Source organism: Ascidiella aspersa, chromosome 5 (assembly GCF_963924565.1).
Source record: "Ascidiella aspersa chromosome 5, kaAscAspe10.2, whole genome shotgun sequence".
In the NCBI taxonomy this organism is placed as follows: domain Eukaryota; kingdom Metazoa; phylum Chordata; class Ascidiacea; order Phlebobranchia; family Ascidiidae; genus Ascidiella; species Ascidiella aspersa.
Genome location: NC_139451.1, coordinates 21,423,920 through 21,449,578, shown reverse-complemented (window position 1 = coordinate 21,449,578; position 25,659 = coordinate 21,423,920). Strand labels below are relative to the sequence as shown.

Sequence of the window (25,659 nt, the reverse complement as noted above, 5' to 3'; positions counted from 1 at the left end):
CAGCTTCACAAGGTTACTACTTAGTCTTTATTTTTTAAGAATTTAAAAGAAAATGTAAAATCAAATACATAACTTTTTTGCTATCCAACGCGATACACATGCTGCGTTTGTCAGTTCGCATTTCGACTGCTTCTTTAGAAATGGATTTATTATTGAACTTAAATGCTTCTAATTAGGAGCAACCTCCTATGAAATCACCGTCGACGAGATTGACCAATCGGGCTCGTCCACCGAACAAACGTCATTCGTTACGTCTCAGGAGATATTTGCCGTCACGGGACTGACACCTGGGATGTTTTATCGTTTTGCTGTGAAGGCAAAACACGGTTTAATTACAAGCGTTGCTTCCGAAGCGGTTCAAGTCCAAACAAGTAAGAAGTTGTTCAAAGTTTTTGATTGTCTTTGAATTGAATTGCATATTGAAATGTCTGTCAAATACCCCTTATTTTTCTAAAAGTTAAGGAGGCTCGTTTAATTTATTTGATGTGCGACTTAAGTTATATATGTCATAAAAGTGCCGTGTAGTTAAACAAATTTTAAACCTTCTAATTTTTATTGTGTATACTGTTTTGTTTTCAAATTACATTCAAATCACGTCGAGGGATCAACTTTTTGGTCTTTGGAAACCTAAAGAGTCTTCGAATATATTTGAATTTGTTTCACAAAATGTATTGCAAGCCTGTTAATAGATCGGTCGATTAAATTATTATTAAATAGTCATCTTCCACAGAGTTGACGAGGTTATACATTTTTACTTGTCAACTAGCGTTTTTATGACTTTTTTAAAAAATTTTGAAAACCATTGCGCGTGATTAGGTGAGTGTTGACTTTTATTTATCCATTCTTTGATTTCCGTGGGTTTGTCTGTTTGTTTAGTTGATAGTTTATAGGAAATAAATGCCAAGCACAATATCGCACTTCAGTTTGCAAATTTATCAGGACCACCATAGTTCACATATTGAACTAAACCCCATGCTTCTATTGTATCAAGTTAAGTTTATAGATTTGTTCTACCTTTAAGACATATAATGTACATTTACCTGTCCGATAACCATTAACAACGCTTGTATTATGTTTATTTCAAGTTCCGGCGCCTCCATCGTCGTTAACTGCTGCTGAAATTACAACGGACTCTGTTCGCCTAACTTGGGCGCCTTCGAAAGGTAATTAAACCATCAGCAATGGTACAGATAGGCAAATACTTAATTATTCAGCAATTTTAAAGTTAGGCAAATACCTAATTCATTAGCAACTTCAAAGTTAGGCAAATACTTAATATATTACCAATTTCAAATTTGGGCAAATATCTAATAAATTAGAAATTTCAAATTTAGGCAAATACTTAATATATTAGCAATTTCAAATTTAGGCAAATACTTAATATATTAGCAATTTTAAAGTTAGGCAAATACTTAATTTACCAGCAATTTTAAAGTTGGGTAAATACTTGACTCGATATTTACTTATGATAAACTAAATCTACAGTACTGATACTGGAAATTAGGCCGATATTAAATGTGGACCTTTTAGGTGCGACGTCGTACCGACTCAGGGTGGCGCTGGAGAATTCCGCCGACGTAATTCGCAACGTGATGACGTCAGACACTTTTGCGTCATTTGTGAATCTCGACGCCGGCTTGGTTTACGACTTCTTTGTCGTTTCGGTTGGCGAAGGAAGGCTGGTGAATGATTCCTATTACACCAAAGTGTCGCACCAAACAGGTATAAGGTCATTTAGCATCGCAAGAGGATTGATTTTTTTTTTAATTTAGAAAATTTTTGACTGAAAGCAATAATTAGAGATATCGGTTTACCGATAATATCGGCCGATATTTGGCTTTTAGCGATATATCGGTATCGGTAAATGTGGGCCGATACTTTGGCCGATATTTTAGTCCGACAGTATGATATAATTTTTCCTGCACAACAAACAACTTAGCCATTTTTTGATAAAATAAATGTGGGTTTTAGCATCACGCTAAGTTAATATGCAAAATAACAGTTTAATAATTAATAGAGGTATAGAAACTAAAACGTTATTCGGAATTTATTTTTCAATTAATTCAAGTTTTGAACATTTCCCAGGTATATAAAAAAAAATCGGTACCGGCAAAAATTGTAAAAAATCGCGGGGTCCAAAAAAGTGATATCGGTCGATCTCTTGGAATAATTATAGAAAAATAACATAACAGACTTACTTAATCCTAATTTTGCCTGTTGTAGTTTTTTTCTAAACTCATGTTTTATCAACATTTAGTTCCGGTTCCTCCTGATGTCATTAACGTGGATGACGTCACTACAACATCAATTGCTTTGTCCTGGAATGACGTAACGGGTGCGTAACGCTTTGTTATCATGGGAGTTTTATTTTTCACAAACCAAACAAAATTGTTACATTTTTTACATCAGGGGCTTCTTCCTATCTTGTCGAATGGGCGCTGCAAACCGGAAGCGATGTCGTCACTGGACAATTGACTACGTCACAAACGGCGTCGAGCATTGAGGGTCTTGAGTCGGGGGTCCGGTACACATTCACGGTGAAGACAGTCGGACGTGTCGGTATTATGAGCGAACCATCTCGTGTCATAGAGGAGCAGACAGGTATGATTATAACAAATTTGTTAACTATACATTTTTGAATGTAAAATAAAATTTAACTACCTCAATTTAACTAAATGTGTAGCGGCAAAAGGTAAGCTCTCTCACAAGACAGTTTATTCTATGAATATACTTCTTAACCTTATTGAAGTCGATGTATCATAGCCATTAATTATAGTTTTTAAATCCCGTAACGCATATATAGTCGAAGCCTACTATGTTTATTTAAATGAAAAATGCTTTTTGACATATTGGCAGTTTAATTGCTTCTAAATTTAATTCTAATTTAATTTGTGAATTGCTTGTATGGTCCAATTTTAGCGCCAATCTAATTTCTATTTTGACCAAAAATGCTACTTTGCTTCTAGGCATTTTCAAATCAGAACAAATTTTTAGCCATGCAATGAACTTATTTGGCCTGAAAAGTGTCAATCTTGGTTTGCTAAGCTTAGATATACACATTGCGAAGAAAAAACGCCATTTATCAAAATTGATTGCGAATTTAGGTTTTAGTTTAACTATGTTTTTAGGATTACCAACCTAGGAAAACTAAAAAGCTCTGATTTTATTTAGAAAGCAAAACATTCTAGTTTTTTTAGTCTGCTTTAAGCGTGATCAAAACTTGGCCTCGTTTGTTGTCTTACTGATTTTTGCTCACGCGACAACTGGTTAAGGGCTAGAAACAGTGTCTGGTACTCGTGTCCCCTTGTAAATAATAACCTTTGTTAAATTTATTTCGACTTCCCTTTATATTTTTTGTGTTGTTAGTACCGGTGGCACCGGACAACTTGCAAGCAACCTCCGTGACTTCCCTATCGATTTCATTACGATGGACAAAAGCGATTGGTAAGTTTGCGTGGTCTGTTTTTTTATTTGTTGCTTCTATAATTTCTAAAAATGCGTATTAGGTAATATTAACTTAAATATTCACCGGAAAAAATAGAAAATAGTCTGCTGTAGGTTCCGTCATATAAAATCAAATAATTAAATGACCAAACAAATGTTCTTTTTTGTTCTAACAATTGAATTGCAAAGTTTTAATTTTACATTTTCAAATAACTCGAACCTTTTAAATATTACAAAAAAAACTTAATAGTGAATAAATGCTGTTTTGCTTTGCTAGGATTCCAATATACTATCTGAGTTTTGTGTTGTCAATTTGTTTTCAGGAGCAAGTTCGTACCGCGTCGACGTCACAAAGGGTAACAGTGACGCAATAATGTCGACTCGCACGCAAACGGAGAACGTGGCCACGTTTGAAAATCTCATTCCGGGCGAGGGCTATACATTTAAAGTGCGCTCGATCGGAGACGAGGGCAGAATTGACGAGTCACTATTCGCCGTCCTGACGCAGCAAACAGGTGATTTCAGAAGAAATTTAGCTCAATCTAAGTCTAAAGCAATGGGTCCCTTCTTGGTTTCGGAAAAAAGCAAAACGGGGGCCGGTGTGTTAAATAAGGAATCAATGTTTTCAAGCATTGGATTCCAACCATTTTATCCGGGGGACCCCTTTAACCGCTGTTCAAACTCCATTACACCCTAAGAAAAGCACCTACCACCTGTAAATTTGTAAATATACGAAGACATTGCACTGCATAACCTCTTTAAAATCACAACTTTTCAGCCGCCATATTAGTACAACATTATTATTGGTAATCTACTTTATGCAGTTGTAGTAAATAACAGAGAGCGGCTTTGCTTATAACTTGCAGCAATATTTCGCTCCCCACTAAAATACGTGCCGCTGTCAAATTTCAAATTGCCCCTTGGAACTCTGTCACTACAAATAGGACCAGACTAGCAACGAACGATTGTAAAAGGCTAAAGGAGTTTTAAACGCACACGTTACGTCATTTTAAATTATTTTATCTTCGCCTTCCAATACATTGCTATTTATCTTTCATTATTCTTTTATCGTTTCAAAGTGCTGCAAGACTACCCTATTAAGCAACTATTTATCATTTAAAAAGCCTCATTGTTGTTCTTTTCGACTTGTGAAAGTTTTCATTGCTATACAAACTGAAAACCAATAAATTGTCGCTTTTTCGCTGTTTCAGCTCCTGAAGTGCCAGAAAACGTGGTTATCGATGACGTAACGACCACCTCCATCGGCATATCATGGAAAAGAGTGAACGGTAACCTTATTGCACTCGAAACTTCTATTACTTAGGCTACGTTAAATGGCCATGAGCAATAATTTAGAAATGTTTAAAGAGTGATTAGTTGCTCTTTTTATTACTTTTACATAAACTAGGTTTCGTGCATAAAATATATTCCAACACTTTTTTCAACAGGTGCCAAATCGTACGTCGTAAAATACAAAATCTCACGACGATCCCAATATCGCGACGTGACCGTGAACGAGCCCATGATTGTGATACGCTCGCTCACGCCAGACACCGAGTACGACTTCACGGTGAGATCCGTGAGCCGTGATGGGCAGATGAGCGACGAGACGACGATTTTCGCTGAAAGAACCAGTAAGCTTTCACCATGAAACAATCACGGTTTCACATGAAACATTTGAGTTCATGTGCATAACACTTTTGTACTAATCGTGTAAAAGCGATATTACACATATCGTAAAAAGCAGCTAAACGAAATAAAAACTATTAAAATAGATGAACTTACATTCTTCTTACATTACATTCTTACATTTACATTTCGGGTGCAAACTTAAATGTTCTTTTTTAGAAATTGGCGCCCCAAGAATCAAGCCGGTGACAGAACTATCAACCTCCTACATAAAACTGGAGTGGGAGTCTGTGACAGGTAATATTTGTTTCTTATATTGTTTTTGAACCATTTATATTTGGCGACGGAGCTTGTATTTCGTAACTTATACCAACAATATTTGGAAGTATTCTACCTTTTCTATCCAGATAGTTTAAATAACTAATAGTTATGGTTACTACACCAGCCGTGCATCTTGTTTGAAAACTTAATAGCGAAAATGAAATGTTTTACTTAATTTGGTAACCTAAACAACTGAAGTCTATCTTGGCTGGTAGCCATATAAGTCTAGTTGAAAATTGTAAATCGAGCATTACGGTTGAAATTTGTATGTCTAAATTATAAGGCACCAGGTAAACTTATTTAAGAATTTGCACAAAATGTCGTTTAAATGTACCAATCACTGATGTTCGATACATTTTAATCCCATACCGATGCCCCATATTTTGGGCAAAGTTTCGCGATCCAAATCACGTTATGCGGAATTTATAGGTCACATTGTTACAATTTTCGTTGCTGTTATTATCTTAGTTACATTTAGTTGTTAACCGAACAGGCTACTATTATTTAATAAATTTATGTTTTAAGATACAAAATGCTGAAATTTCGATATCAATTTCCTATCAGATTGGCCCCGATAACACCCTAGTATCGAAGGAAATACTGTCACTTGGCATCGGGTATCGCCTCCGGCACACAACCTATTTGCGAATTTGGACTAACCTATAGTTGACCAGGGCAAGTTATTTTGAAATGACTTAAGTCCAACACAAGATTTTTGTCAAGTCCCAGTCCAAGTCATCAGCCACCCGAATCAAGTCACAGTCAAGTCATTATAAGGACAAGTCATCTTCAAGTCATGTCATTGAAATACAAAATTAAACGTTTAACTATTCAAATTGGTAAACTCGTCCGATTTTGAGCTACTACTCAACTAAAAACAACCAAACCGCAATTAAAGTCAGCGAATTGTTTCAGGTGCAACAATTGAGACAAATAATAATCCAAGTTTTTAAAAAAATATTTAATGAAAACACTCAATTTAACCCAGCTTTTTCACACAATGACTTAAGTCAAGTCAAGTCATTTGAAAAAAGTCAATTGTAAAATGATTCTTCCGGCAATTTTTTTTTAAAGTGCCAACGTTCCGACGACCTATTCGGGCAGTCGTCCTCAGGGCAATATAATTGCAACTATGGCGAAAACATATGTATATAATATACACCAGACAAACAATAAAAGAAAGAAAAACAACAACGAACCACGTTCTGCCTGGCAGTAACAGCATATTTCTTAAAAATAGTCATTACAACACTGGTATATGCGTTGTACAGGAGCGTCGTCTTACGTGGTTCAAGTGTTCCCGGACATAGCGGGCGCCTCGTTTCGTCTCCCCGTGCTCACAAACGAACAGGAAGTGGTTGGATTGATCGCCGGCACCAGATACCGTCTACGAGTGGCCTCCGTCGATCGAAAAGGGCGCCAAAGCGACACGTGGAGCGACGAAGTTAGCGTGGTAACCGGTACGACGTGTTTTTGTTTATTTTATTTTTTCTGGGGACCCACCCAGTGGCGTTTTTGCTAACCATGAACTGCTTAAACGCGTTTTTACAGCGCCGCTGCCGCCGAGGAACATCAGGATTACGCGGATCGAAGCCGCTTCCTTCGCTCTTAACTGGGAAGGAACCAAAGGTATATAGTTAAAGGATTTTTTACAGCATTTGTGTATTGACTTGAGACTTTAAAATATTCGGTCGCCTAAACAAATAGCATAGCTATACACAGAAAATAAGTTCTTTTGGTATTTATTTGTTTGTCCGACATTTCGGTTTGTCCGTTGTCTATGGTGTTAAAAGATAACAACTGAGAGCGCGTCTCATCGCTTTTTATTTTAAACGTTGTTTAGCGACGTTTTATCTCTTTTTTGGATCGTTTTACTTTGCTTGGTGTTGTTACGTTCCCTGGTGAAGGCATCCTGGACTGGATAAAGGTAGCCTAAACGTCGGACAAACAAAAAGCTACCGGAAGAACTTATTTTCAGTATATACCATGCCTGGCAGCAACAGCATAGTAACCAAGCTATACGTCTGAGCTGTGTCGATGCTGCCACTTGTCGAAAAATATATTTTAGGCGATTCTTTGAATAATTTACACAAGAAGATCACAAAGTCTAAATACCTTTTTTGCATTACAAAAAACCTGTAAGAATTTTTCCTGGTATAGATAATATCATACTAAAAAAACTTAAAATGTGTGTTCATTCAATGTTTAACTGTAAAATAACCTACTTTTTAAAGCGGCATAATAACTAAAGCCCTGCATGAATTGTCTTTCACTTCTTGGTCCGTGCGGCATTTAGCAGATAACAACTAAAATCTTATAAACAAAGCCTGCTGAACTCAACGAAGGGAAAAACTAATATCCCTACTGCTTTAAAGGGTCTGTACGATACGACATTATCGTGCGACGAGGCGCGGCCGAAGTTATCTCGCGAAGCGTGGAAGAAAACGGTTTGCTTGTGGAGGGACTCGAACCCGGGACCCTCTACACTTGCCTACTAAAATCCGTCAATACACAAGGCACCGAGAGTGCCACGGCCATCGTAACGCAACGAACAGGTTGGATTTACGTATATTGTAGTTATATGGATATATTGGGAGTAGACTTGAAAAACTAGATAATCCTAGTTTTTTTATTTCATTAAATTAGAGCAAAATGCGGCTAATTCTAATTCTAATCTAATTTGTGAATTGCTTGTGTGCTCTAATTCTAGTTGTAATCTAATTCGAATTTTTCCAAAAATGCTACTTTGTCCAACGGCATTTCTAGTCTCTCAGTTAAAACACAGAATTTAAATTAAAACTCTTTGCTTGAAACGACTTGTATATAATTTTTACAGTCTAAAAAGCATAAGACGGCACAAAAATCAGCACACACATATTTGCCATTCACGTTCTTATAAGAATAATTTGCGATTAAATCAAATTGAATGTAAAAAATTAAATGTGATTCTAGTTGAAAGTTGTTTTTTTAGGAATTCGGTTATTCTAATTGTAATATAATTTGAGAAAAACTCAAAACGATAAAATTCTAATTCTAATCTAATTTAGAAAAACTAAAATGCTCTAATTTTAATTATACTCTAATTTTAAAAAGCGAAAAAAAGCTAATTGTTCAAGTGTGCTTGGGAGTAGTTGGCTGATGTAAACTTGGTCCTAAGATTTTACTTTTAAATTTGTCCACATTTGAACGATCTTTACCTTACCAAATTTACCTCATTAACCATTTAGTTAAGTAAATCTCAAAAGGTGTTCGTTTAACATGTTTTCATCATGGTGGTAAAACATTTTTGTAGCGTTTATTATTAATTTTTTTTAACAAAAAACAAACCATTTCCACCTATTAGGGTTTGTAATGTGCAATACGTTATGGTCAGTCTCTTAAATTACAATGTGATTTTAGTTTCTGTTGCAGAGCACACAGTTCCAGTTTTTATAAGCCGTTTATCTTTATTCAGGGCCCAAAATATTCTTTTCCGGGCTCAAAATACTTGAATAAGTTGCTTGGTCACTCGTAGTTAATTACCTGCCTTTTAAAATCTCTTTGCTTTCAACTAGATTTAAATTTCCATCATTTTAACTTTTGCAGCCCCACTTCCAGCCACTGACGTGGTCGTATCTCGAATCGGAGCCAATTCTCTTCAATTCGTTTGGCAGACAGCAAGAGGTTAGAAACGCTTTTTAACTGCAAAAGAAATTAAAACATTGCGGATTGAACCGTTTTGCCCATGCACGTCAATTTCTTTTCGTTTGAAATATTATATTCTGCTGAAACTGAATATTTGGTTTCGTTTTTTTCAAGTAATTTTTGTGAAGCGGCTTCTCTGCATTGCTTACTATCAAATCTAAAGCACGAAACTGACTTTACATGTTGAATCTGATCTTCATTGTGCATTATCTACCACTATACCAGATATTGAACAACTCGTTGCCAAAAAGCAAGCCCAGCCGTTTCACTGAGTATAACTGATGTAATGTGTTACTTTTGTTTTTTATTAAATGAGCACCACTTTATATTTTGGGGGTAAATTTGATATTCATTTTTGTTAAGAGGGTACAACATACAAAAAAGGTTAAGAACCCCTGTCGTAATCAAATACTCTTGAATTCGTTTGGCAGACATTAAGAAGTGAGAAAGGTTTGTTTGAGTGCAAAAAAATCTAAAAAATGCGGATTGTAACGGTTTTGCGTGTCAATTTCTCTGAACAATAAAATCGTGCGAAATTTAAGTTAATATTTTGCCGAAATTTGGAAATCACCTTAATCAAATGGTCACTTTTTGTGTAAGGTGCTGACTCGTACGTGGTCGAATTATCGCGTCCCTCCCTCCCGGGTGCTGCAACCCGATTGGTCACCGTGCTGTCGTCATCGGTCACGGTCGACAAACTCCGGTCCGCCACCGAGTATGAGGTCACCGTGACGTCATTGACGGTGGACGACATTCGCGGCAGATCGACGGAGGCTCTTGCCGTCAGAACAAGTAAGATATGCTTCAAATTGAATTTTTAATTTAAGAAGAAAATAAAGCAATGAAATGTCATGCGATGGCTATTTTTATACTTTGGTCGATCGGGAATGATATTAAACATAATCGATTAAACGAAAACGAGCTTTTTTAAAAAATATCTGTAACGTTGCGATCAACATTGATATCAAGACCATTTGAGGTTAAACTAAGCTTGGTTTGGTAAACCTGGGCGAATTCGTTTTCACTAATTTAAAAAAGTAAAGCTGTAAAACTTATTAATTTTTAATTTTAAAAACTTGTTGTTTTTTTTTAAATCTCGTCAATCTAGCTAAACAAATCTAATAATATCTTATTTAAAAAAAAGTTTAAAAGTTGCGTTTTATATTGCTCCGTATCAACAGGAACTGACGCACCCCAAAATCTTGAAGCCGAAAGGATCAACCAAACAGCCATTGGCCTGTCTTGGGATACAGTCAGAGGTATGTGATATTTCTCCTGTACTTGAAAAAATTACATTTTCTTTGTTCAGAGCTCAATTCAGGGGCCTGAGTTTAAATGAGTTAAAATTCAGGGGCCTGAAGAATCAAAATTTACTTGTTACTACATCATTTTTTTTCTTATTTGGTCATACCTGGTGTAGTAAAACAATAGACCTATTCACGCCATGTTTTTTAGCAAGTATCGAAAATAAACAATTGACAACGGGGTTAAGTAAAACCCTCAAGGTTTATAATTGATTTCAAATATACCAAAAAAATTAACCGTTGTATGTGAAAGAGTAATATTGAACATAATTTATTTAGGAGCAGCGTTAGGCCATCTTGCTGTTTGTAATTTGTTATGGCAGACATTTTAACTGCTTTGTCCACTGTTGTAATGACTTAAGTCAATGACTTGACTTAAGTCACTGTTTTTAAATGACTTGACTGGGACATAAGTCATTTTGAAATGACTTCTTTACAACACTGGCTATTCCTAATCAAGTTCTACTATTTGCATGGCCCATTGTTAAAACTTTTATTTTAACGTCATTTTGTGACCCAGGGGCCGTGACGTACAGCGTCTACGTCACCAGCGTGGGCGGTGACATGCGAAAGGCGAGCGCTCAGGCGGAACGAAAAATCGCCAACCTCGAGCGACCCTCTGTGGTTGTGGGTGACCTTAAGGCCGGGGTCAACTACACTTTTGAAGTGACCGCAAGAAACCTCGACGGCCTGGAGAGCGCCAGGAGCGAATCTGTGACGCAGCAGACCCGTGAGTGACGTCATCTAGTCGCTCGCTAGCCTGATTAGGTTTAGACTCGATTGTTTAGGCACGGTTTTAAACCTAGGAAACGTATTGGGGTTTAAATTTTACAGAGAGTGCATATTTTAGAATACATCTAATGGTGTGAGATAACAGCCGATTAAAATCGATATTTCTAACTATTTTGTAATTTCGGCATTTGTCTAAGACTAATTAAATGGCCAATTTAGCCTGAATTTACGACTCAACGCAGCGGGACTTGTGGAAATAACATCTAAAATACCCTAATATGTTCCATTTTAATTCAACGTTACTAACAGGAAAAACAAATATTTTTGGTAAAATAAAGAAAACAAAATAGTGTTTATCTCGCGCATAGTAAGAATGACACTTTTGAACCTTAATTGGCACGAAAGCCGAAAGGCCTTAAAAACTCCACTTCCAGATTTCAATACCTTACAGGCGTTTATCTTGTCAAAATCGCACTTTATTTTGCAGTAACGCTAAAGCCGGTCCTTCCCGAATCCTTGGTGCCCCTTGTACGGGTCAGTAACGTGACCCAGGTCAGTATGGTGGCAAACTGGCCCGTGATTCCAAACTCTGTCGCATATTCTCTGGTCTTAAGATGGAGTGGCCAACTACTGGAACGCATTGCTAGGTAAGCCATAAGTTAGGACTCGAGCCATAAGACCGAAGCAAGAACAACATTAACGTCGGAATTAAACACAGTTTCATTTAGAAATTATATCGGTGAATTTGAACTTATCCTGACAGGGTTAGGTCTTATTCAGACGAGTGAGTTCTTATTCTGTTGTGGATACTACTGCGTATTTGGCTTTATTATGGTTTTAATCCTATGGTTTTATAGATTTTCTGCTTTAGGTTTTGTTGCTTTTTAGGTCGTATTGTGTGTTCCTCATAAGTTTATTTTTGGTCTGTTATCTCAGACTGTGTCTGCTGTTTGAAGCTTTTTAGATCGTTAGGTAAAGATATCTTTTTCAGCTTGATCCGACTAAAAACAAAGTTATTTTCAATAATGGTAATCTCCTTTAGAAGAAGTTTGCTAAACAAGCATTAAAAGTATAATTGAGGTATTATAAATATGTGCATTGTGCATTTTAACTGTCATAAAATCGTATCTATATGTATTTTCGAATTTGAAATATGTTAATTTCTCTATTTTTTCTTCAACATTTTTTAAAACAAGATATAGTATGGCAACAAGCGTTGCTAGTTTTTAGGGCCTGTAAACTAGCAAACAATTTATCTAAAAATTATGAGAAAACACCACAAAAGCTTCTTTAACTATTATAATTATTCGACAGGGGTGAAAAGAACACGCGACTTCGTCTTTCAAATCTACGTCCTGACACCGAGTACAGTGTCACGTTAAAAGCGATCGGCGCAGATGGAGAGCAGACCGAAGAAAGCTCGCCAGCGTTGAAAGTACTAACAAGTAAGAAAGCAAACCTTCATAATTTGCACATACGCAAACAGTCAGGTTTATATAAAAGGGCGTGTCTTTATGGAATCCAAAACGATTGATTTGTCGTTTTTAGGTTTAACAAAAACACCGGTATTTGACCAGTAGCCCAAAACATAGCATCTTGTTCTGTATTGAGCGGGTTATAACTTTTACATTTTGAAAAGCAAGGAATGAAGTTATTTTTAGTGGTAATAATAAACAAATGAAGCAAATGGCCTTACCAACGTTTAATGGACAAAAGCTCTTAAAGTTAAAAAAACAAACAAGTAAAAACAGCTCAGACATTTTTGATCGACAGTTAATTATCGCTTTACTTCTCGAAAACTTGTAAATATTACGTAGGATTATTAGTTGTGACTAGGGGTGTCCGATAATATCGATACCCGATGCCAATTGATAGTATCGGTACTCGTCCGATATTAAGCTGGTATCGGTGCCGATCCGATATCAATTTAAGCTACGATATGCGATTCAACATAGATTTTTTTTAATTTTTTTATGATTTTTACGTAATTTTATCAAAAATATTGGGCTAACAACTTAATGTATTTAAACTTCCTAACAATAAAGGAAACTTTGGTCTAATAACTTGTATGCATTTAAACATTTCAATTTCATATATATCGCTTGTTTGAGGATAGTAGTGACAGCGTTTTGTATGGGATGTGATCGCGATACTTTTTGTTTAAAATATCGTGAATTGGTATCGGAATAAAATGACTAGCTTTTGCATCTATAGTTGTGATTTTATCTTTGGCCAAGTGCAAATATCGAGGAACGTTAGTCTAAACCAGGGGTTCTTAAACTTTTTTACCGCGGACCCCTAAGATTTTTTGGGGGCCTTGCGTGGACCACGGTAGGGGAACAGAAATTCAAAAATGACATCATAAATTGACGTCACAATACAAACTTCATAAATCTGCTGATTTCGGTCCAAAAAATGTGAAAGTAAAATGGAATCTAAATATACATTCAGTGCAAAACCGTTTTATTTTTGATTAAATTGTTTTCTTTGAAAAAATGTTAACTTTTAAAATATACACTAATATTTCAATTAGGCCTTCATGGACCCCCGAAAACTAGTTCACGGACCCCTAAGGGGTCCATGGACCCCAGTTTAAGAACCCCTGGTCTAAACTGTATAATTTATATATAATTGCACAGGAAAAATTGTTTTATTACATTAGGCCGACGTACTTTTATATCTTGAATATACATTATACATACATATTATATATGTTTTACACACGACACTTTACTTTTACAGGGCCGTTCCCACCCCAGACGCCGACTGGGCTCAGGGCCGATCAGGTCCGTGCCAACAATGTCGTCATCAGGTGGCTTCCGGCCGCACGTGCCTTGACTTATGACGTCACCGTTTTGGACAGCGACACCGGCATTGTGAAACATACCAGGTACAACGTTGTAAAATATTTTTTTGGAAATAATGTTAAGGAAATCAACGAATAATAAATTTCGTTACGCAAAAATAAATTTCGGCGTAATAAGCATTACGACACCTATTTTTGCTTAAGATTTGACCACCCTAAATAAGTAATTACGTATCGCATCGGATGGCCGAAAATATCGGGTATCGGTCACCCCTGCGCTCAGCCCCACAGCGGCGCTTGCTGATTTAACAAACTTTTTACTCTTTACAAAATTCTTGGTATTTGAATTATCAATTAGCAACAGGGGAAACAGCCTGAAAGCAATAGCCTTTTTAATACTTAAACATGGTCTGTTAACCACAAAGAGTCTCAACATACCTTTGGACAGAAATAAATATCACCGTTTTTGGTCTTTACTGAAATGCATGCCTTTGCTCAGCATAATTTAATGTAAATGTTTCACGACAAGTATGAGTAACTTGATTCTATTTGCATAAAGGGCTTAAATACAAGTACAACTTTAAAAAACGGTGACTTAATAAAAGCGACAAAACTGTAGCCGAACTTTACTTTCAGAGTCGAAGGAACATCGTACAACATCACCAAGTTACGTCACCGCGGTTTCTACGTCATAAGTGTGACGTCGGTGGGCCGATTGGAAAGGTCAAGGCCCAGCTTCAGTATCAGGCTAGAAACACGTGAGTGAATTGTATATCATGTAATTGTTTTTTCAGGATCTTTGAACCTGAATAAATTTAATTCAAGTTTTTGAACACAATACACGGGTTTTTAGTAAATTCAATGAAAGCCTAAAACCTTTATATTTTCTTAATACCTAGTGGTGTACTCACAGATACATAGACCGCCTTCTTTTCCTGTTATTTTTGGCCCTTTTTCTTTTATGTATGTATGTGTTATCGTTTTTATCTTTATTTTTACACTGATTCGATAATGTTTTTGCCATTACGTTTGTAAAGAGAGAAATGTCGATTTTATCGATTATGATATAGCTTTAGTATTTTTAATGAGTTTATTTCAAGTGTTTGCACATTTTAAATACTTACACTAGCTTTCTTAACGTTAGCTTTACTTAACAACATGTCCTTAAGTCCAATGTTTACCTAACGGACAAAGAATGTTTGTTTTTCAATACATAAGTTAATTCATCAGAAATCTACGTGAGTGATGGAAACACTTCACACTGTACGGCAATTATGGAATACCTTCGATAACGCTTTATGCTTACAAGTTGAAATATTTTTTATTTACCAGGACACCCTTCACCCGTGATGCCTAGAAACCGACTAAGCCCGCCTCTATCCATTCGATCAGTGACGCACGATTCGTTCATTGTGACGTTGCAACCGGTGGAACACGCGGGAAGCTATGACATTATACTGCGAAGTCGCAGAGAGCCGACCATAAGGATTGGGTGGGGATTTTATTTGCAGTTTTCTAGGATTTATACGTACACTGTACACTCAGTGTACACTTTACACGTTAACTTGTAATATAAATGGTGCATTTCTTGTTTATGAAGTTAAGGTTTTGGGTTGACGTCACTACAAATAAATGCGTTGCAGAGACAAACAGTTGACAAAAAAATGACAAAAACTCGTACAATAAGAAAAACTAATAATAATATTTTTTTTGTGTAATCTGTCCTGTTAATCATTATTTATTAAAACAATAAAATAGTGCAAGTAGCTGGAAAACTAATTTACAAGACCATGAGCTATACTTAGAAATACTTTTAATTATGTGGCCAAACTACCTCCCTTAATTACAAAACGAAAATGAGTTATTGTAGTTTAATAACAATTAGTTTCGAAAAATCGAATCTTGCAAAAGAAATTTTGTAGTAGCAATGCTGTTGTTTGGGGTTCCCGGGGTTTGCAAACAAAAGTAATTTCCTTATATGCAACTAATTTTATTTTTTGAAGTTCCAGTAGAAAATGCAATTTGTTTTATTGCAAGATGGTAGACATTTTCCTATTCCCATATGTTAAAACCTAATCGAGCGATTTTCCGAAAATAAACATGGCACCTTAATGTATTCAGAGGTGTGCCGCAATTTCCTCCGACAATTGTGTCCGATCTGGCGCAAAACACCCTTTATGACATCACATACGTGGCCGTCGGACGCGAGGGCGACAAATCGCGCGAGAGCGACGTAGTCAAGACGCGGACCCGTGAGTATTTTTAAACGTAAACAAGCCGCTGCTTTGTTGTTGCTGTTGTGCTGTTCACGACAATTCTGACGTAACAATGCTGAAATTCTAGAGCAAGCTGAAAGGGAGGATGACGGAGGTAAACGGGTCGCAATGTGACTTTTTTAACCAAATGACTCGGCTTTGACTTGCATTAAAACCAACCTGACTTGATTTTCTTTGCGTATGACAACCTGGAAACGTTACCAAAACGTGTTTGTTCCTCTAAAAACCTCCCAAAATTCGCAAAAAAAGCTTTTGTGTACCCTTTCTAAAATTCGGTAATAGTTGTTAATCCATAAAACTAATTTTAACGTATTCTATGCGATTTTTTTTTGCTTTTTTGTCAAACCCCTGTAAGAAGGTTTATCTTTGCCTTCCTCCGTTATACATGCTTTTGCACTACCACATGTAATGTCTTGTGCTAGCAATTTTTTTGACGTTTCAATGCAAAGCTTCGCTTGATGGCAGCGTTATTTTCTTCAAAACTAAGCAACGCTTTGACTGGGTATTTGGTTGAACAAACATCGTAATAGTTTTCCTATATTCTGTGCCCTGCTTAACAATGCTTTGCCGCTTTTGAGCATAATTGTGCAAAAAGGTAATAATTTTTGCAATTATTATCTTGCTTTACTCGCTATTGCTTAATCTTCGATTTAATCGTAGACAAGTTAAAACTCCCTACCGAATTTGAAAACATTTCCGAGCGAAATGCTTATCAAGGGTAGATTGAACTAAAAAACGAACCAAAATACGCTTGTCATTTGTTTAATGACATTCGAAATATTTTACATTTGCACAGTTACAACAAAAATAGATCGTTACCACTATTTTTGTCAGAGTAAAACAAAATAACTGTTCTTTATTTTGTTGTTATCACAATACAGTAGTTCGTGCAACCTTCGTATAAATTTCGTTTATATGAATCGTATTCTGCATTAACGCTAACACCCGCACTATAAGTACGCGAGATAACCCGAAAGGCATTTTTCGCTATCTCAGCCTGTTTTTGTATTTGTATGGCTTCTCCCTACACACAATTTACATCAAACACTTTAAAAAATCAAAATAATAATTCACAAATATTTAAGTTTTTATATATAATAATATAAACTTAACAATTCTATGTTTTATATACTCCTTGTAAGTAAAATAAACTGTTTGATATGAAGTTATTGGTCTGCGAAGATATGCCATAACTCTTCGGAACCATATCACTGGAACATTAGAATAAAACACGCAAACGAAATTGAATTAGGGCGAAAAAATAGCATTATGGCCTTTAATAAATATCACAAGTTAAGTTTTAAGCACTTATAATTTCTCTACTTTATTCTTTTAAACGATAAGCGTTTAGCCCAAATGTAAAATTATTTTTTTCTTTAAGAGGCACATTTAAAGGTTAAAATTTATTATTTCATTCAAACAACCTATGAGCCAATTTTTTTCCTGAACAAAATAGTACTGTTAGGGTTTTTGTAAACATTTCCATATTACGGCATTACATACATTTGTTTGTTGCGCCACAGGTCGACTGGTGCCGGCCGTTCCAGGGGATTTTCAGGTGCTGCAGATCACGCCCCACGTGGTCACGGTGACGTGGGAGCGAGCGTTACGCTCCATAGGTTACCAGGTGCGCGCGCAGAACACCAAGACCGGAACGGTGGATGTTTTCAAGTTAGTATATGGTTTTCGCTATTTGGGCTTAAAATCGAAAAAGGCTCTAACTCCGAGGTTCTTAAACTGGGGTCCGTGAAATAGTTTTAGGGTGTCCATGAACTCCTAATCGAAATATTAATGTATATTTAAAGAAGTAATTAATATACCAAAGAAAACAGTTTAATTAAAAATAAAAAGGCGCACAAAACGCATGCAAGCTGGTTATATAGCAACCCTGTGTAGTGTGTAACGTACGTGTTTTCTAGAAACGCCACCCCGCCGTATTCCATCCTTCGCTTACAGCATCGAAACAGCTACAGACTCTCGGTGATTTCCCTCGGCCAATACTTCAACTCGAACCCTTCGTCGGAAGTACCAGTCACCATTCGTAAGTTGGACGCCCAGTCTTGCACCTTTGTTCTGAGAGTCACTATGGTTTTTTTCTTCAGCATTAACTAACTTTAATCTGTATTACAGTAAACATGTGCCCGATTCAAAAACCGCGATTTAGTTGTTTGGCGTTTTAAATAATTTAGTCTAATTATTTGGTCTTTTGTAGTAGCTGTTTTTATTTAGGTAATTAGTAATTACTAAAATGGTTGCGTCCACATGTTTTTGTTTTGATAAACACACTTAATTAAAGTATTATGCGCATTTGAGACCATTCTTTGTAAAAAAAAACAAGGTTTATATTTTTCGAAATTACAATGTTCAAGGTCATAATACTAATCTATCTGTCAAGTTTGTTACTCTTATTATAGAGTTTGTTTGCATTCTATAATTTGTCTTATTCGTTGTTTCAGACTGATAACGACTTAGCTCTTATTCTCGTTTTTTTCATTGAAAATAATTTCGTGTTTTTCACCATCCCCAACCAAGTAATTTAAAACGACAATAATTTACAGAATATTGGTGTTTTAAGTTGTTTTCTAAAGTTGAGTTTTTAAATTTTTACAGCATACCCGAATGCTGATGACGTCAGCGGAGTGACGATCAGTCAGATACGATCGGACGGTTTTATGGTGGATTGGACGCCGACGCCGTTCGCTCGAAGCTACAACCTTATTGTTTCAATTGGTAACAGAAGGATACGCACTTTTACCGGTCTATCCACGAACGAGGTAAGAGGGCAATTTAAGATGTTTCATTTTTTATTATTCCGGGATAGACCAGGGCTCACTAGACACATAAGGCGCTTTATCCGGTTTCATGCGGTTTCCCTTTATGTTAGATTTATGTTTGTTTTTTATTTACTAAAGTTAAATGTTTTTGCCGGACTCGACAGAGATCCTATTAGTTCCCTTGGAACCTAGCAGTGTTGTAATGTCACTGTGTTCAAATACCTTGACTTGACTTGACTTAACTCTTTTGACCAAAATGACTTGACTTGACTTAAATCTTTTGGACAAATTACTTGACTTGTACTTAAGTAATTTTGTCAAATAACTTGGGATTAAATTAAGTGTTTTCCATTAAATTTTGTCCCAAGTTTTACACATTAAACATTTTTATTGCCGTATATTGCTTTGGTGTCATTTTTTTATTTAAATTGTTGCTCATAATCGCACGAGTTTACAAATTTTAATAGTTTAACAGTTTACTTTTATGTCAATAATATGAATTAAAAATGACTTGCTCTTATAATGGCTTGACTTGGGCAACCGGTGACTTGGACTGGGACTTTTTTGCAAAAAGGCTTGACTTGGATTTAAGTTATTTTTCAAAATGACTTGCTTACAACACTGAAACCTAGTAACTAAATATTATTTCAGGCTTTGAAAGCGTGATTGCATTCCGTTTGGTTTGTATCTTCCATGAAGAATAACAATTTGTGTTCGAGTAGCCTATACTCATCATGTTTAAGTGTGAAGGAATATAAATCCACCCAACTATAAAATTAGGTATATTAGTTAGGAAAAAATGCGGTGGTATATTTATGTCTGTGATCCTCTTAGTGTTAAATACATTGTGTTGGATTTAAAGTAAACAATGTCGCTTTTGGTCTTCCACTGGTTGACCTCCCTATTAGGCTCATACACGAATATATATATATATTATATAGTCATGCCTTGGATCTTTGAAACCCAGAGCTTTTCAGGAATGTTCATCTATTGGTACTTTTTCAACTCTTATTTTCCCACGAAATTTTTTTTAATGCTGCGCTACGAGCTCTGATAGCTACATTTAATTGACACACGAAATAAATCTTTGTTTTCGGTACGTTTCTGTCGCAATGACTATCTCCAACTGCGTTCCAACTGTAGTAATAGCTTATAAAAACAGACAAAAAGCGTGTTATTTAACACTGTAAAAGGTTTTCCGTTGCGGATAAAAGATTCTGCCCCTGTGTTTTTATTCTTTGTTTTTGTCTTCAACAACTTGAACAACATTCTCAATACAATTTGTTGTTCAACAGTGTCACACGATTTCCAAATGTTGTTTTTTTTTCAGAAATTTACAAATTATAGTTCAGTTGACTTTGCCACCTTGTATGTAATATATACTTTGTCGTTACATCTATCCACCGAGCCTTTCTCTTTCTATCCTACAGGATTGGAGTTTACCTTTAAATGCTTCTCTTTATCTAGTTTCGAGTCTTCGGATTAAATCCGGGAACGTTTTTCAACGTGTCCGTTCAGGCAGTGAGCAGCGACTCCGTCACACTTTCCCACAGCGACCCAGTGCTTATCAAGACGGGTAAGTCGTGCTTTTGCCATTCTTGAAAGTAAAACGATTTGCCAATGGATGGAATTTTGCGCTTGGGAATTTTCTACTTTTTACGACTTTGACTGCGTGTTGTTTGAAGCGTTTTGAATAAAATTGAAGCGTAAACTATTGCATATTTTTGCGTTGCAAACCGTTACTGACCGACGCAATGGAAGTATTAGCATTTTTCTTCAGGTCAACTGAACTAATCACACACAGCACGTGATAGTTAACATTTGTGCTTCAGGATTAATTATATTTTATCGAGAGTATTGTAATTTCTAAAAAAATCACTGCAGTATCAAGAGAACTTTCCCACCAACACCAATAAATGTCCCCCGAAAAAAAAACGAAACATGAGTTAACTGAAAATAGCAGTATGTCCCCTCATAAATCCTCTTATTATTGTACGGACCTTTATACTAAATTGCAATTCAGCAAAGTTAAAAAATTTTTTAGAAAAGTGAAAAAAATCTTCGAGGTTTAACCGTTATCCCAAGAAAAATAGGCTTAGTGCGAATATGCTGATACTCACCCGGTTGGCATTTTATCAATACAAAGCTTTATCTCTTTATGTAGCTCCGTCAGCTCAATTCGCGAGGACAGTAACTGCGACCAGCGATCCGACTGGCGACATCTTAAAGTCGGTTGTGGTCGCTTTGCTGAAAACCTTCAAGGACGTGCCCGAGTAAGTCAAGTTTGTATTAAAGTTTGTATTGGTGAAAACACAGTTTGCGATTCATGTTGATAGTCTTATTTGTCTAATTTGAAATCTCGAAATCAGGTAACACTGTTCAAGAATAAAATGTATTATAGTGTTGGCAAGCTTTCACACAACCCTCGTTTATAGAAATAAATTTAGGATAATCGTACTCTTACCTGATGTCGTTTAACAGTGCCACCTTATTTACGGATTGAAAAGGCTCCAAACCTTTCGATCCAGCTTTAACCCCCCCTCTTATAAGACAGCAGTTGCAAAACGTTTAGATCTGCTGGCCATGACACGAATCTTAATCTATTGCGCCAAAACTAATTATAACATAACAGGCTTACACCGCAGTCAAAACGCACAATAAAACTTTCCCATATGAAAGCATGCCCTACCTGGGTTTTCGCGCATTTTTTTATAGCCGCGATCCAATACAAATGACGTCATTAATTAAGCTCAAACAAACAAATACACTAAATTAAAACGTTCAAAGGTTATTTTCTCAGGTTCCTATGCTAAAATTTCCTTCAGCATACAGAGAAGTTCCTTAATTTGTTAATCCACTATTGTTTGATAAGTTAACCTTTCGGTGTAGAAAAAAATACGTTGAATCAATTTTATAGCCGCCCTTTAAACATTTTGATTTGTCGTTCCCAATGAGGTCGAAGCCCAACAATTTTGATATGCGCTGCAGGAATTCTTAAAAATAATGTACTATCTAACCTCAATAAAACAACTCTTTTGTCCGATTCTCAACTCACTGTTAATATTTCTAGTTCGCCGCAAGAGGGCGACGACGAGCGACAGAATCGAATCGGAGTTCTCGGACCTGAGCAGGCCGCATTCAGGTCAAAGGTCAGAGAGCACTTGGAACAAATGAAGAGCGCAGTGAAAGCAACGTTCAGCCAAACATCAGGTTTGTGTGCTTTGCAGTAGGGTTTCAGTGATTTGGGCAAAATGACTTTATACCTAAGTCTTTCGGAAAAAAATGACTTTACTTGACTTAAGTCTTTTGGACAGTGTTTTCTTTAAGTATTTTTTTATAAAATTGGGCTATTCATCCAAATGTTTGCACATAAAACAAATCGCTAGCTATATGTTGCTTTTCTTATTTTTTTTTTTTGTTTTTTTTCTTATTTTTTAGTTCAGTTATTGTTTATAATCGTACTTGTTTAAAAATTCTAATAATTTTAGCTTTATGACAAGGACGTGACATGAAGTTGACTTGCACAAATTATAACTTGACTGGGAATTGACTTGCGCAACTGATGACTTGGACTAGGACTTGACGTGTTATTTATTCAAAAACACTTGACATTGACTTAAGTTATTTTGCAAATGACTTGACTGGTACTTAAGTCGTTTTGAAATGACTTGTTTACAACACTGTCTGTACGGCCGTCTGGGGGCGAATCCAGGGGGCAGGCCATGAGCACAACTATATAATTACCAGTTTAAAGAAAATATTAAACTTTTTTACCCTTTTAAGAACGTCTTTTCCGCCTATATGCGCACTATGCCATGTTGTGCCGTGTTTTTTTCGCCTTTGGTGCGATTGGACTACGCTTCAGTGTTAAATTTGATAACAGCATATATGTTTATGAGATTGTAGTTGTTTTGTGGCATGACATAGTGAAGTAATCTATGAGATTGTCATAAAAAGCTACAAATTAAAAAAAAAACGTTTTAACACTGATTGTCTTAATAATTTTTTTTTTATTCATTAAGCTTATTATTGCACACCATCTAACGTGAGCAATAAATTACCTGTTAGCGTTTTATTTATTGATATGTGTTTTATTAGGTCAATGGGAGCACCTGATTCAGGCCAAGTACAAAAATAAATATTGCAATTTACTTTAAACTTGATTCCCTGATAGATATTCAAAATGTTGTCTTCCAGTTTTTAATTAGTCACATCGACCAGAAATTTTTGTAATATTTGTTTGAACTTTGCGAATTACCAAAAAAAATACTTGGTGCTTCGTTTAGATTTTATCAATTAAAATTGTTTGTTTTTTAACGTGAACACGGGGCCATCAAGTATTTTTTTCGACAAATACATAAATTGACTCTGACACAAACACATTCGCAAACAGGTTCGCCAAAAAAGATCGCCGACCACCGCAAGAAGCGCCAGATAGTAGGCGGCGCCGCCTTCGAGAGCCTAATTTCGATCGCTCGCGAAATCAAGGTCTTACAACAACAGACGCGCCCGGTCTCCAACGCCACCGTGACATCCCTCAGCCGACGCCTGTCGCGCTCCGTCTCCGTCCTGCTGACGTCACCGGGTGACGCGTCGGCCCTGCGTGACGTCACAGCCCGTCAGGTCGAGATTCTCCTGGCGCCGATCTTCCGCGAGGAACTAAGGGCGGTCATCTTTCAGCGCGACGAGTCGATTGTTGTTCGCGTCGGCAACTCGCTCACGAACGAACGAATCCTCTCGACGTTCGCGCCCTCCCGTTCTATCACCTCAACCGGCTTTCAAGTGATGTGGGTCGGCTACCAGAACGTGCACAGGTGAGCCACACCAGGGCCGGATTAACCATTAGGCTACTAAGGCTATAGCATTAGGCCCTGGAAAAATTTGTTCGTCATTTTTTTTAAATACATCAGCTATGGCACTTAGTTACATTCAATACATTTTTTTATGTTATGTTTATGTATCTTGCAAGTAATTTGAATTTTTCATGTATGTATTTTGACTATCTCTACAACTTTTGGGGTCGTTTTAATTAAGAAGTGATGTTACTTTTTTCAAATGGACATCGCTATTTTTCTACATAAATGCTGTAAAAAGGGTACTAAAAGAATATATGCGCACTTGAACTACTCACCGCGAACAAAAATGTTGTGCAATATCACCCATTTTCCAATAACTAAGCTATGGAATCCAAATTAGTATGCCGTGATCTGCCTGCTGACTAGGCCAACGGATTTCGGTAAAAGGCTTTCCGAAAACACAGGGTTCATCATAGTTTTAATTTAATCTTCGCCCTCTTACTCTTAGCGGCCCCATGATCCTTAGATGCCAAATTGCTCAAACAAGTGTAATGGCTGCAAAAAAACGCATTTGATGCAGATCTCTACTGTTTTAGTTGTTTTATGACGGGGAGAAATAAACGATAAATAGTAAACAATATTATTTTCACTTTAAAAGCCTTGCGACACAAAAAGTCGGTTAACAAACAAAAAAAAAAACGGTGTCGGATTAGAAATTTTAAATTGTCGCCGAAGAGGCATTTCAATTAAAAAAAATTATAACCTGCAAAAATCGCTTAAATTTGTTAAGGTTCAAGCTTACTGTGACGAAACTGCAAGGCGACGCGTCAGTTCCGGTTTTCGAGGGACTGCGCGGAGGAAAGCGAGTCTTTATCTCCAACCTAGAACCCGACACAGAGTATGACGTCACTATCCGGCCGACCACGTTGCGCGGTGACGTCATTCCGGACATCGTCGGCAAGATTAACGTCAGAACGCGTAAGTGGTTAGACAGGCGTAGGTGTTAAATCCGGGTTACTTATTTGCATATTGCTGGATACAATACACGCCGCAACAACTTTGCTTTAAAACAGTGGTCATCAAACTCTGTACCGCAAAACTTATTAATTTTAAAATATACTTGGGAAAGTATGCGAGACTTAAACCGCCCTTTAGATGAGATAACTTGAAATTTGTATTGCCTGGCACACGCATCACAATAACATTTTCATATTGCAACTTATAGCAGCAACTACTACTACTTTTTACATGTTAAATTGGCCCGAGCAATCACTCGGGACAATAAATCAACCCCTTTGTGCAATAAATTATTAAATAATCCCAGAGAAATCTAATTATGGCACCATAGTAAAATCGCAATATTCAAATGATTCAAAAAGACATTTTCTCTCGACATAACACGATTTAAACATTGTTACTTTGTTACTTTTTATTTGGTGAAGTCGAAATCAACTTTTTCCACACTTTTCGCAGATCTTGTTTTATAAAATCGCTATAAAACCTTTTAGACCTATATAATTTAGGATAGGCTTTAGTCGTATAGCTTCTGTTAAAGTCCGTGACAGTTATGTTCTTTTCATTTAGTTCCCGCCGAGGAATCGTCCCTCAGGTTTAACGTGACGTCGTTGGGTTTTAACTACGCAACTGTGACGGTGCAGAAGTTCCCGAAGGGTGTCAGCACCCTCATTATTGACATCAAGGAACTTGGGTCAACCAAGGTAACATCGGTTTTTATTTTTGTTTTCAAATTTTTAAGTTTCTTCTTTTTCCCTCATCCGATAAGCAATGAAATGCCACGAGACACAAAAATGTGAATAACGTATGATTGTAAATGGATTAGGAAAAAGAACAGCTTTAAACCACTAGTTGTTATGCAGTAAAGGTGTTCTGGAG

At 36.5% G+C, this 25,659-nt stretch overlaps 1 protein-coding gene across 1 annotated transcript in view; it reads left to right on the top strand.

Annotated features, from left to right (window-relative positions):
• LOC146145381 (titin-like) overlaps positions 1–25,659 on the top strand; it is a 132,331-nt gene that overhangs the window by 103,167 nt on the left and 3,505 nt on the right. The window contains exons 125-152 of the mRNA XM_083390546.1: positions 177–371; positions 3,367–3,444; positions 3,768–3,959; positions 4,656–4,733; positions 4,893–5,078; positions 5,293–5,370; positions 6,666–6,854; positions 6,946–7,023; positions 7,770–7,949; positions 8,980–9,057; positions 9,679–9,870; positions 10,260–10,337; positions 10,903–11,112; positions 11,602–11,761; positions 12,429–12,559; positions 13,857–14,004; positions 14,557–14,678; positions 15,253–15,412; positions 16,042–16,172; positions 17,720–17,867; positions 18,116–18,237; positions 18,807–18,970; positions 20,438–20,546; positions 21,135–21,243; positions 22,041–22,180; positions 23,364–23,784; positions 24,557–24,744; positions 25,351–25,484. Coding sequence (XP_083246672.1) covers positions 177–371; positions 3,367–3,444; positions 3,768–3,959; positions 4,656–4,733; positions 4,893–5,078; positions 5,293–5,370; positions 6,666–6,854; positions 6,946–7,023; positions 7,770–7,949; positions 8,980–9,057; positions 9,679–9,870; positions 10,260–10,337; positions 10,903–11,112; positions 11,602–11,761; positions 12,429–12,559; positions 13,857–14,004; positions 14,557–14,678; positions 15,253–15,412; positions 16,042–16,172; positions 17,720–17,867; positions 18,116–18,237; positions 18,807–18,970; positions 20,438–20,546; positions 21,135–21,243; positions 22,041–22,180; positions 23,364–23,784; positions 24,557–24,744; positions 25,351–25,484 — 4,199 coding nt within the window. The remainder of the gene's footprint in view (positions 1–176; positions 372–3,366; positions 3,445–3,767; positions 3,960–4,655; positions 4,734–4,892; positions 5,079–5,292; positions 5,371–6,665; positions 6,855–6,945; positions 7,024–7,769; positions 7,950–8,979; positions 9,058–9,678; positions 9,871–10,259; positions 10,338–10,902; positions 11,113–11,601; positions 11,762–12,428; positions 12,560–13,856; positions 14,005–14,556; positions 14,679–15,252; positions 15,413–16,041; positions 16,173–17,719; positions 17,868–18,115; positions 18,238–18,806; positions 18,971–20,437; positions 20,547–21,134; positions 21,244–22,040; positions 22,181–23,363; positions 23,785–24,556; positions 24,745–25,350; positions 25,485–25,659) is intronic.